The 13911-nt window shown below is 34.4% G+C and overlaps 1 protein-coding gene across 2 annotated transcripts in view; it reads right to left on the reverse strand.

Moving 5' to 3' along the window:
- Nucleotides 1–13911, reverse strand: part of ppp2r5cb (protein phosphatase 2, regulatory subunit B', gamma b) — a 20716-nt gene extending 6805 nt beyond the window's left edge. Inside the window, exons 1-10 of one of the 2 annotated variants that reach the window (XM_042746382.1) lie at nucleotides 13769–13911; nucleotides 13125–13184; nucleotides 11668–11830; nucleotides 6051–6250; nucleotides 4339–4449; nucleotides 3551–3643; nucleotides 3018–3148; nucleotides 1519–1578; nucleotides 1146–1254; nucleotides 1–54 (exon numbers count right to left, since the gene is read on the reverse strand). In XM_042746382.1, coding sequence (XP_042602316.1) covers nucleotides 1–54; nucleotides 1146–1254; nucleotides 1519–1578; nucleotides 3018–3148; nucleotides 3551–3643; nucleotides 4339–4449; nucleotides 6051–6250; nucleotides 11668–11830; nucleotides 13125–13184; nucleotides 13769–13795 — 1008 coding nt within the window. In that variant the 5' untranslated portion in view covers nucleotides 13796–13911. Of the gene's footprint in view, nucleotides 55–1145; nucleotides 1255–1518; nucleotides 1579–3017; nucleotides 3149–3550; nucleotides 3644–4338; nucleotides 4450–6050; nucleotides 6251–8720; nucleotides 9166–11667; nucleotides 11831–13124; nucleotides 13185–13768 lie in introns of those variants that run through there. The other variant, XM_042746383.1, reaches the window with a different exon arrangement.

Genomic DNA, 13911 nt, shown 5'->3' on the forward strand with positions numbered 1-13911 from the left:
CGGTTCTGTGAGAGTGCTGTCCTTCTCCAGAAACTGAACCACACAGTACGCCAGCTGAAGAACCACAAACAACAACAAGTCATCTTCAGGACGCACAACAACAAAGCAATCAGTAACAAATTAGATTTTTGATAAAAAAAGGTTTTTGTTTTTTATTTAAAGCTTTTTTTTTTTATCATTAAGATTTTCCATCAAAATTGTCATTAATATAATGCACATGGATGTTCAATTTTTGATTTAGTTAGATTTCCCTGAATGAGAATCTAATGTAATTTATGCAGAATTAAAATATGGAATATACATTTACACATTTTCCACAATTTTCTATATATATATATTATATATTATATATATATATATATAGATATATGTCTTTAATTATAATTATTTTCTATAATACATTTTTTTTTTTATTTTAAATGTATGAATAATTACAAAAAAATAATAATAAAAAATAATTTATAATATAAAATACACACACACACACACATACATATGAAGAGTTCATTTGCAAAAACATAATTCTTAAAAATCATGTTTTTTTCATTCTGCATTCCAATTAATCTCAAACTGCAGTAGGGTTATTTTGATTAGTTTAAAAAAATAACTAAAAATAACAGCTAACTAACACAATAAAACAATAAAAACATGATTACATAATAAAAAATTAAAAATTCAAAAAACAGAGTTATCTGTTTTTGCTAATAAACCCTTCATATATATGTGTGTGTGTGTGTGTGTGTGTGTGTGTGTGTGTGTGTATCTCATAGAAAAATATAAAATCTGTAATGTGGAGGGGAATAGAATTCGTCAGCAATTACTTGAAAAACAAAAGAGTTGTACTTTAATTCTGCATGAATAACCTTATGGTCTCATTAAACAAAATCTTCTTTCAGAAAAATGGTAATTACAAAAACCAAGAGTAAAACATCTGCATGCATTACAAAAATGAGAATTATGGAGAAAAAAAAAATGTGTGAAATTATCATAAAAATACTGTCCTAATTTAAAAAATATACTCTTAATGATCTGAAAAAGAGTGTTTGTGTGTGTGTGTATATATATATATATATGCTTGAGTAGAATGAAACAAACACGGTGTCATGTGTTAAAAAGAAAAATAACTTGTGGATATAAAGTCGTACCTGTGGGTGATAAACACTGAGGGACTTGACTTTATGCAAAGGTAACAACACTTTTAAAAGGAAGATTTTGTGCTCTTCTTTCAGCGGTAAGGCGAAGCCGTTAATGATGCTGGAGGAAGAGAGACGTGGAACAGTGAATAATGACTTGATGAAGGAGGCTTCAAACACAGGACAGCAGAGGAAACGAGCCTAACACACACTGCGCTCATAAAACAATGAACAGCACCAATAATATCATTATTATACATCATATCATTATTTTTCATTACTGTAATCCCATTCCGTCAAGCTACAGTGATTTGCACAATAACACACAAACTAATTAATCTGTTGCTGCTTGGGTCTGAGAGCAGAGCAAAAAAATGTTTCATACCTTCCTAATATTTCCAGTAGTTCGGCTATTCCGTTATGATGCTCTGTTTCATAGATGAACCTGTACAGAGATGAAACACATATCGCATATCGATTTATATATTACAGATATTATATATCGATCAATAAAATCATAGTATAACATCAATTGATCAAGAGTTCCTGAAATCTTTAATATCGAACCAAAAATCTAAACTGACTGAGGGCCAAAAATAAAGGTTTTATTAAAATAAAAAAATTTAAAAATTAAAAAAAGAAACATTTAAACAACTTTTTTAAATTTTTACAATATATATATTTTTTTAATTAAATTCTCTTTCAATGCAAAACAAAAAAAAAATGTTTAAAGAAAAATATAAATTAGAAATGAAGATATGCTTCAAGGGCACTTGTGTTTTTTATTTTCCAAATCAAATCAAAGGTTATCAGAGATCAACTATGGCAAATATTATATGCATTTTTACTCAGAAATGTCTTATGTTATGAAATTAGTGTAGGGTGATTTTTCAGATTTTATCGATTAATTCGAATGCAATGTTTTGCCACAATTTTATTTTTCAGAAATCGAGGCATCGCGATTTTGAATAGAAATATTACCAAACATTAGAATTAGACACTCTGACAATATGGTAAAGATGTATATTTCTGAACATATAATCTGTATGAGACAAATTTCTACAAGATCTTCTTTTTCAGCAAAGATATTTAACAAGTGATTTGTTAAATATTTACATTTCTGTGTGTGTGCTGCATTTAGAATAGAATTTACGTTAACTAGAGAGTTAATAAAGAACAAGTTACTTGATTCATGTTGTAGTTACAGTTTCAAGCTGACTAGTTAAAAATCAGAAAAAAAAACAGAAAAAAAAACAGAAAAAAAAAAAAAAAAAAAAAATAGAGATTCGAATCGCGATTTTGAATAGAAATATTACCAAACATTAGAATTAGACACTTTGACAATATGGTAAAGACGTATATTTCTGAACATATAATCTGTATAAGACAAATTTCTACAAGATGTAGTTCATGTAACTTTTCTGCAAAGATATTTAACAAGTGATTTGTTAAACATAACATCTTTGGAATAGAATTTACGTTAACTAGAGGTTTAATAAAGAACAAGTTACTTGAATCATGTTGTAGTTACAGTTTCAAGTTGACTAGTTAATCTTAAAAAAAAAAAAAAAAATCTGAAAAAAGTAAATAAATAAATAAAATAGAGATTCGAATCGCGATTTTGAATAGAAATATTACCAAACATTAGAATTAGACACTCTGACAATATGGTAAAGACGTATATTTCTGAACATATAATATAATATAATTACTTGAATCATGTTGTAGTTACAGTTTCAAGTTGACTAGTTAATCTAAAAAAAAAAAAAAAAAATTCGGAAAAAAAAAAAGAAAAATTCTGAAAAAAAAAAAGAGATTTTAATTTTTTGTCCTCTATGGAAGTTGAATGCATTGCAAGTCCTGGGTCATATTTCGCAGTCTCACCTATAGAAAATGTTATTAATCTGTTTCCTGATGTACGCTCTGAGCCCCAGGAACTTCCCGTAGATGCGGTGGAGGGTCGTCTTCAGGAAGTCACGCTCTCGAGGATCTTCACTGTCGAACAGATCCAGCAGCTGCAATCAGATCAGACATGCTTTAAAACGGCTCATCGGAGGTGAACTGATCCATTTTTTAATGCAGAAGTCTTTGGTAATCCATGCAAATAATGCAAAAATGACTTGATGACCCACACAAAACATCAGTGTTTTCTGTGGACATTAATACTAATGAGATTAATAAATTAAGAGTATAATAAAGAACTATATTATAATGCAAACTGAAAACATATTAATGCATGGAACTTACAAACACATTTATTAAATAAAACTGCAATGTGCACATGGTATTTGGAGTCCTACGTGTGCATTATGCCATTTTAATGGACACGATTAACCGATTTTAAAGATTTATTCAATGCCAAGTGATTCTTGAAAACAGATTACCGAACAAATCAACCCGAACACATTTCAACACACCTGCATCACAAACTTCTGGTCGATGTATTTCTTGGCTATGTTCGGTTGAAAGTCCGGTGACTCTAGAAACCGCAGGAAAAATTCATAGACGAGCTGCGGAAAGAAAAATATGTATTTGAAAGATGCATTTATAAGTAAAATAGCAGCCACTTTTATACACAGCACACTTTTTAAAGGGAAATTATATTGTGTCAATAATAATAATGAATATTACAACTACTAAAAATAATAATACAAATAATTTCATTATAATTAAGCACATTAAAAAAAAAATCCAGATAAGTGCACACATGTATAGGATTTTTACTGTATTGCAGTAAAAAACAATATTGCAATAAAATAATTTTGTTAACAAGTAAAAGACTGTACAACAAATAATAGTATTGGGGATTGGTGAGATTTTTTCAATTGTTTCTGAAATAAGTTATTTTTTAATTCATTTATTTGATTAAAAATACAGTAAAAATTGTGAAATATTATTACAATTTAAAACAGCCGTTTTCTATGTGAATCTATATTAAACTGTAATTTATTTCTGTGATGCACAGCTGAATTTCCAGCATCGTTACTCTTCAGAAATCATTCTAATATGATGATTTGCTGCTTAAAAAACAATATTTTTGTGGAAACCGTGATGCATTTTATTTTTCAGGATTCACAGATGAATAGAAAGTTCAGAAGAACAGCGTTTATTTAGAATAGAAATCTTTTGTAGCATTATAAATGTCTTCACTGTCACTTTTCATCAATTTAATGCGTCCCCGATGGATGAAAGTATGAATGTTGACCTGCAGGTGAGGCCAGGCCGCTTCTAACGTGGGTTCGTCCTCCTCGGGGTCAAACTCTGCGCCGGTTGGGTTGGATGATGGAGGTAACGTCCTAAACATGTTGACCGCAAACTGAAACAAACAAACCACATGAAATGAAAAATGTGTGTATAGATACATATCTGGTTACTGAGAACAGACGAAACGAGTAAGTCTTTATCAATGGAGCGTGCATTCAGCTTGCTGATTAATAAAACGTGTCAGCACATGCACAAATTAATCAGAAGAAAAGATTTTAAACCTCCCGATCGCAGCACTTTGAAGTTCTTGGCTTTAATCATCAAAGCGTGCGTGCGTGTGTGTGTGCGTGTTTCAGGAAATGTGCTTGAGAACATATTATCATGCTTATTTCGCAAGTCCATTTGCACTTCGATAGGCCTCGGCTTAACATCAGCTGTGGGCTCTAATAAATATCAAAGAGATGTAATAACTGCAGCTGGCAGAAGCACCGAGGCCAACCGCAGGTCAATCGACGCTCTGCTGCTAAACGCAAAGCTGTCGGCCAAAAACCGCCCCTTAAAAGGACGGCAGAACGACAGATCTGATACACGGGAGCCAGCAGATCTGCCCAAACGCTCAACACAACCTTGTATGGCTGAGCGAGGCGCTATCAGCGGTTTATATACTTCACATCCACTTTCTAAAAGAACAGAAATAGCATTGACTTCTCTTCACAGGAACAGATTCGGAAGGATTTAGCATCTCTCTCAGCAAAGGATGCACTAAAGTGAATGGGTGCCGTCAGAATGAGAGTCCAAACAGCTTCCTCCAGTGAAAAAGTGCATCAAACATCAAAATCCAGCCACATATTTGTGCAGATTTCTCTCCTGATTCACACCAGAACACTTTTTCACTGGAGGAAGTGTTATTATGGATTATAGACTCTATGTTTTGAGTTAAAAGCGTCTTAATGCTGGATGTGTTTCATCTTTTGTCTTCTCCAGATGTTTACTGATGGACTGGAGTGCTGTGGATTACTTGTGGATTATTGTGATGTTTTTATCACGTCTGTTGGACTCTCATTCTGACGGCACCCATTCACTGCAGAGCATCCATTGATGAGACACTGATGCAGTGCTACATTTCTACAAACCTGATGAAGAAACAAACTCATCCTGATCTCAGATAAACTGAGGGTGAACACATTTATTCAAGTTTGGCAGAATTGTGTCTTTAAGGAGTCCAGGAACCAAGCGGTCTCAAACCCTAAATGTGACCCTGGAGCACAAAAGCAGTCATGAGGGTCAATTTAGAGAAACTGAGATTTATACATCATCTGAAAGCTGAATAAATAATCTCTCCATTGATGTGTGGTTTGTTAGGAGGACAATATTTGTCTGAGATACAACTATTTGAAAATCTGGAATCTGAGGGAGCAAAAAAATCTAAATATTGAGAAAATCATCTTTAAAGTTGTTCAAATGAAGTTCTTAGCAATGCATATTACTAATCAATAATTAAGTTTTGATATATTTACGGTAGGAAATTTACTAAATATCTTCATGGAACATGATCTTATCTTAATATCCTAATGATTTTTGTCATAAAAGAGAAATGTATAATTGTGACTCATACAATGTATTGTTGTCTATTGCTACAAATATACCTGTGCTACTGATGACTGCTTCTGTGCTGCAGGGACACAGATATTAATGGTGTTTGTGTGGACTCACCATGTGCACCACCTCAGGATAGATGGGCTCGGTGATGACGTTCCTGTTGTGGGTGATGTACTCCACCATCTCGCTGAGCGCCGCACGCTTCACCTCCTTCCATTTCAGGTCGCTCAACGGGTCAGAGATGAAGTCGAAGAGAACGCAGCACTGACGCAGCTTCTGCACGAATAACTTCTCCTGCTCGGCGGGAGGAACATCTACAGACACGGAGACCACAGCTCATGCATCACTGACATCTAACTTTGAAACTTTGCTGTTTCACACACAATCTCCTCATGTCTTCTGATTGTTATCTGAGTGATAGTTTAGAGTGTTTCATCCAGTAAAAGTGTGATTGTAGAAATGCTTCTGGTGTCAGATCTCGAGTGATTTTGATCAAGTAAAGGTCAGAATAACTGCAGTAATATCTCCAGATGAACTCTTACTGGACTGAAGCAGCTCAGCTTTACATGATTCTCCATCAATCATGTTTTAGAGTCTCAAATCTGATCCTCAGGATCTTTTGAGGAGCGTTTGTTTCCAGAAGCTTTACTTTCACTGTTCCTCAGCGGAGGAATGATCTTCACAAGCCTCCAGAACATCTCACATCTTCTGAGGAGCCTTTATTTCTTCATCTCTCAATCACTGCATTATATGTTTGGATCATTTACATCTGATCTCATTACTGGAGATATACAGCCACGACTCATATTTAGATCATTTTATATCAGTATCTGCTCTACTGTTACTCACTGGTTTACATTACAAGCAGCAGAATTTCACCATAATATATAAACACTCATATTTTTACTTTTTACACAATGTTTCCTCCACATCCTCACTGTATCAGAGCCATAAATGTGTCAGATATAATACTCAACAAATTAAGATTTTGTACAATATTTTGTGTAAAACCTATTTTCTTTGATACGTCAGGCTTTACAGGGTTAAAGTGGTGCGGCAGCTGCAGGGTTTTTCCTGTATTGACGTCAGATGAATTTACAGTATATTTCGGGCTTCTCTAAACGTTTAGATCACATGGTTTCCTTTAAAGCCGCACATGACCGGCAATGAAGCGTTGTTTTATTCCAGCACAGAGACTGACGGAGGAGTAGGTGGCTCTTCAGTGTCGTCTGGGATGCATTAATGCTTGCCATTACGCTTTTCAAGCCCTCATTCACAACTTTATTATCATTAGAGTCTTTAGGTGCAATCAGGACTTCAATGATCTGAGCAAGTGTAAAAGTGTTTGTTTTGTTCACTGGTGATCTGTAAAGGTCACGCCTGTGAGAAACTCGCCTCACGCTTCCCTTTATGCACATGGGAGTGGTGATTGTGGTGTACATGTGAAAACAGCAGTGCGCTGACACTGACATTTGAAGCACAGACGTCAGCGTCAACAACTAATGCATTTGAGCAGAACTGATCTGATGAAGCTCGATTCAATTCACTAAAGAAAGCATTCACACAGCCCTGCTAAGCACTTCACGTTCTGCATGCACTGTGTGCATATTATGCAAATATTCTGCGTGCATTAAAAAATGCATCCCATAATGCAATGCAATCGGCTTGATCTTATTTCTCCAGAACCATGTTTATCTGAGATAATTACAGGACGGCACTTAAATGTGAATGCATCATGTCAGATGTTTTTAAAGTTCATCATAACTATTCAGATAACACTAGTTCACTATGTTTAGACTGTGTGGAGAATATAATATCTAGTGTAATGAAACTATGCATTGATAAATGTTTTTCAGGATTCACAGATGAACAGAAAGTTCAAAAGAACAGCATTTTTTTGTAACATTATAAGTCTCTTTTGATCAATTTAACACACCCTCGATGAACCACGGTGTTAATTTGTTTGTTTGTTTTTTATTACCCCAAACTTTTGAACGGTAGTGTATCTTGAAGGATCATGTGACACGGAAGACTGGAGAAATGATGCTGAAAATTCTATTTAATATAAAACAAGAGACTTCTTTCAAAATCAGCACTAACACTAAATGCATTGCATTGCAGGATACAGTATCTCACACTGTGTCATAGTGCACAAATCATATAGATATTGTATGCATACTCGCATAATGTTCACAGTATGCATGCAGGAATAGTTAAAGCAGTATGTTAGTTAGTTAGTCAAATTATCAAACTGAATCGAAATGCATATCAAAAAAACACTGCAATAAATGCATAATTTACGCACAAACAATCATCTGTCTGAATGTGAAGCAAAGGAAACGCAAAGCTATCAGGATGCAGTTTCTCTGCGGCTTGAGCACATATGCATGCATGCATTTACATGCATTCTTCCTGAAGCCGTGACCTCACTTCCCCTGACATCAGCACACTGGTTAGGGGGGATGGGAGGCTAGTTAAACAGACCCCCTCCTCCTTAACCAGCGCATTGTAAACAGAGTTTTCCCCATTCACCCGAGCAACACGCTTCGAGCTGCAGTCCCGTGCATCAGGTGCATGTCGTATGCATGGGTTATTACAACCAAAAATGTTGCATAAACGTCTAAAAATGCAGTCTAGGTAGGCAGCTTGCTGTTAATGTAAACCGAAGATGTTTCCAGCGTCTCCCAAATTCTTCTGCCTTCGTAACGGCGGCCACAAATCATGGCATAGCTACCTCCCTCGGCGCTCTCTGCCTACACAGACACAATAAGACAAACGTCTCACCTCTAAAGTGCATGAGGGCCACCGGCTGAAAGGGGCCGTTGGCACTCGGAGCATCCAGAACCATCCTGGCCTCCTCTTTAGAGCATGTCAACATCTACGGGTCGGATCGGGCGCGAGACGGCTACGTCGAGCTGTTAGCCTCCATTTTAGCACAAACACTCTCAGCAGAAAATGAAGCTCCGCTGCTGGAGGGAAGCAGCTAGTTAGTGATGTCAGCCGTGTAAGGGAGGCCACCGATTGGCCGGAGGAGATCATGTGATCTCAAGCAGCAGAGGGCTGGCTGGGGAGGCTGCTGATTGGCTGGCAGGGGACGAGGAGGGCGGGAGCTTTGGGTTTGATTGGCGCATGCAGAGTATGTGATTCGTCACAGTGCAACACATCAGCTCTGCTGCAGACCGTAAATAACAGACATGCACTCACTGTGCTGCTCTCGTACTTAAAACTGGAAGAAAAGGGTTTCTTCTTCTTCTTCTTTTTTTTGGACAAATTCCATGATTTCTCAGATTTTAAAAGTGATTGAATTACATTTTAATCCATTGAATTTATCAAAGTAATAGTTTATTGTTAAATTTTAACAATATCAATGACCAATGAAATGCATTTTAGTTTGTTCTTTAAATTCTGTCATCATCTGTCATCTTCATTTTCATATTAAACTTTAATTAAAAATTATTTTATTATTTTAAAAAAATCATTAAAAAATAAAACCTATATTTTTTAAATAATTAAAATATTTTTTAAATAATTACATTTTAATTAAAAATGTATGAAGTTAATTAATAGAATTTATAAAAACTTAATTTCTCAAACTGTTTCCGTTTGAATTTTTGAGTTACATTTTTAATGACTGAATGAAATTTTAATAGTCAAAAAGAATGCCTAATCAAATTTAACAATTTAATACTAAAATGTTAACAATAATAGTGTCATATAAAATGCATTTTATTTTATTTTCTCCAAATTCTCAGTTTTGCACTATTCCTTCAAGTTTTTAAATGGAAGAATTTTTTTTTAATTAGAAAAAAATGATTTTTTTAAATTATCAATTTAAGAAAAAATGTGTTTTAATTAAATTATCAATTTAATTAATAAAAACTTTAACAATTTAATAATTTACAACATTTTTTTTTATGCAATAACATGCAAGTGCTATATAAGTATATTTAATTTAATTCATAAATTGTCTTAAATATCATTTTGTAAAAAAAAAAAAAAATTAATAAATCGTGAATCGAATCGTGAGTTGAGTGAATCGTTACATCCCTACACCACACAGAGCGAAAAACCTAGCAACCACTCATAACACCTTAGCAACCGCTCATTACCACCCTAGAAACAATCCACAGTGACCTAGCAACCACATAGCAACACACTAAACGCCACTCTGAAGAGCCGGCACCCATTCACGAAAGCCCCGCATCATGTTTTTGAAAAATGCACAAATCTGACAGCATCCTGACAGTCCGTACAGTAAATCTGTCGTTTCCCTAAAACACATCCTTTTGCGAGAAGCACGGTCTCCTGCCGGAAACGAAAGGCGTGTCTCGCTGATGGTAAACAAAGAAAAAGTGATTACATAACAGTTTGTGACAGCAGCAGGAGAAACCACAGCTCCACACCTGCAGACGCATCTTAACACACACACAATCAGCTCCAATACTACACACACTATACTACACTACACTACACTATACTCTCCCAACTGAAGAAACTCAGGGACTTTTCACATGCATTCACGACTCAAACCATATATGCATGCATCTAAATTAAACATAAAATGCACATATTATTATACATCTACAAAAAAATTATTATAGGCTATTATATTATATATTACTGGTATACTGTAATTTTAAATTTATACTATATATAAGCAGTAAAAATTAAAATTTAGTAATATTTCAGATGCATTTATGACTAAATCTTGCTCTCTTACTCTTAATAAATAATCTGCATTATTAAATTAAATGTTATTACATAATGCTCTTGCTCTGTGGATTATTACGAGTAACAGTTTGACTCGTGAGGATCGTTAACTGGCTATAATTATGTCAAATGTGAGAAAATAAACAACTAAAGGGGAAGATACAGTAATATATGAAATGATGACACACACACCACAAATGAGGAAGTGAAAGCAGCTTCTTCATAACATCAGCTCTTCATATTTTCATTGAGTTTGCACTGGATATTAGTTAAAGAACATTAAAGTATTATTTCAGCTAAATATGATCATTATCATGTCATTTCTTTCTAGCTTCCAGTAAACACAAAGCTTGACTGTCTTGCACACAATTGTGTGAAACAGTGTCTGATGCTTTAAAGTGTCACAAAGCATCGTTAAACTGTCATCTGTTCGTTTATGAGCTCATTAATCATATAGTAAAATATCATTGTGATATATGCATATATCAAATTTCTCACGATGTTCTTTCTTAATTAGATGCTTTAGATAAAAAAATGAATAAATGTCAATGTAAATATGTATATGGAAATATAAATGCTGTTGCTAAGTAGAAAATATTAAAATAAACAGCTATATATACATATAAATGTCTATGTGTGTGTGTGTGTGTATGAGATGATCATGTGACTGTTTCTTTTGCTCATCAAGGCTGTGTTTATTGGATTATAAATATAGAAAAAAACAGTAAAATTGTAAAATATTATTGCAATTTAAAAAACAGTTTTCCCTTTTAACTATATTTTAGAAAATAATTTATTTCTGTGATAAAATGCTGAATTTTCATCAGCCATTCCTCTTAATTTTTATTAACATTGTAAATAGAAATGTAAGAATCGCTCCGCGTCTGAAACGACTTTCATGTTCTGCTGATGTAATCGAGTCCATGTGGGCGGAGCCAAGCTATACTGACCAATAATATCGCAGCACACTTTTCACCAGCCGATCGAATCCTGCAAATAAAAGTGTGTGTGTGTGTGTCACCTTTGAGCGCGGGCAGCTTCTGCAGCTCTCGGTTGTTGCTCAGACTGAACCGAGACGAGCTCGGACGCTTCTCCTTCTTCAGCGGAGCCTGAGATCCGGACGCTTTGCCCTTCAGCAGCTGTGTGGCCGGCGGCACGCTGTTAGAGCCCTTCTTATTCGAGCCCTGATGGAGAAAAACACCTTACGTCCTCATCTCTCCATCATGGAGCAAGCTTTGATTTTTATCATGCTTCTGCACTTTTGCTGAATGAACACGGCTGTTTGCTCAGAAACAGAAACACAGAGGAACATTGAACAGGACTGAACCTCTGTAACAGCAGATCAGATCTGGAACCATTGAGCTACAAATAAAGTTGAATATCTATAGTGTTTATATAGTATTTCATTTTTTTTTTTAGCAACAATTTACAATAAAGGTTGCAGATTTTTAAAAACAACATTTATTTTTTTTAAAACATTTTTGTTTGTTTTTTTTTAACATTAACAACTTTTTTTTGTAACAATGTGCAATAAAGTCGCACACCGTAAACACATTTTTCTTATGTTTTTGTTTCATGTTTGTAAAGTAACAATTTACAAGAACTTTTTTATATTTTTAAACATGTTTAGCTTTATCTTTTACTGTAATGTTATTGTTGTTTGGTAACAATTTAAAATAAAGGTTTACAGTTTAAACACATCTTTATGTTTTTAGAACATTTGTAACAAATTTTTATGTTAAAGTAACAATTTACAATAAGCTTGCCGATTTTTATTTATTTATTTATTTTTAGTTATAATTTACAACAGTTTGCAAATTTTTAAACATTTTTTTGTATATTTAAATATTTTCCTATTTTTAGATTTTAGATATATTATGTGAACAAAAACTTTTATTTTGGATGTGATTAATCACGATTAATTATTTGACCGCAATAAAAACATATTTTTATTTTTTTTGCATTTTATTTTATAACAATCAACAATAGTTGCACATTTTAAACATTCTATGGTTTTATTTTTGGTACTTTTTTAGGGGTTCTCGTTTTAAAAAAAAAAGTTTGCACATTTTTATGCTTTTTCTTTTGCTTTATTTTTATGCTAATTTAATTTTTCACGTGCTCAATCACAGTAGCAACGTTTGCATGACTGAACATCAAAACGCAAGGTTTAAAATGAACATGCATGAGCAGAAGAAAGTGTGTTTAGCTCCTCTCTCTGTAACTGCACACGTTTTCATTCACAAACCTGCTACAGAGAATCACATGACCTTTAACCTACGGCCAAATGTAACATACCCTGAATAATAAAAACACCCCAGTGCATCTCATATTATTATTAAATAACTTCTTCACGTGCATCTCATCTGATCATTGCATTTTAGATAACAGATAATTAAACAGAATATAAGCCTATTTTAAACACACACACACACACACACACACATATATATAAAATATCTTATTTTGTTAATTTACCTCATGCTCTGAGTTCTCCTGCCCTCCTGTTTTACTCACTTTAGCAGATTTTGGTGAATCCTGTAAAGAAAATAAACAACATAAAACTCTATCCTTACATTTTCCACATTAAAAAAAAAACTGAATTTAATCATTACTAGCTAATAAACACTGACAGCTAGCATTAGCAATCCGGCTTAAGTATTTCACATCCAAATCTGGACTCCAACACCAAATATAATAAACCGCACGCGATTCATAATCATAGAAAAGCATTTTGGACATTTCAGCTCGATTTTAAGTGAAAGGGATATTTCTATAAACGAGAAACCGTCCCTGTTAACGCACTCCGCTAACATGCTAAAGCTAGCTTCGCCGCGAAACTGAACACCGACTTAATAAACTGTATAAAAATACACACGTAAAGTCGCCTAAAGTGATTCGTTTCGCCTCCAGAGGTGTGCATCGTTTAAAGTGTATAACCCAGTGTGTGACTAATTGCGATTAAAGACAGTTTATGATGGGCAAAGCTGGAGTTAGCATACATGCTAATGTCTCGAGCTGAGAGAACAACTGCTCCTCCGTCTTCACTGAAGAATAAACCCGCATTCTGCGCACTTTCACGGGTTTCGCTCCGCATTCAAACACAGCAGGTTGTGTCTCACCTTGTCTTTCTTGGTTTTATTCGGCATGGCACTCACACGCGCGTGTTTCCAGCCTGCAGACAATCAATGAGAGCCGCTGTCAGTGTGTGTGTGTGTGTGTGTGTGTGTGTGTGTGTCTGTGTGTGTGTGTCAGTGTGTCTCTG

This window comes from Cyprinus carpio, chromosome B20 (genome assembly GCF_018340385.1).
Source record: "Cyprinus carpio isolate SPL01 chromosome B20, ASM1834038v1, whole genome shotgun sequence".
NCBI classification, from domain to species: domain Eukaryota; kingdom Metazoa; phylum Chordata; class Actinopteri; order Cypriniformes; family Cyprinidae; genus Cyprinus; species Cyprinus carpio.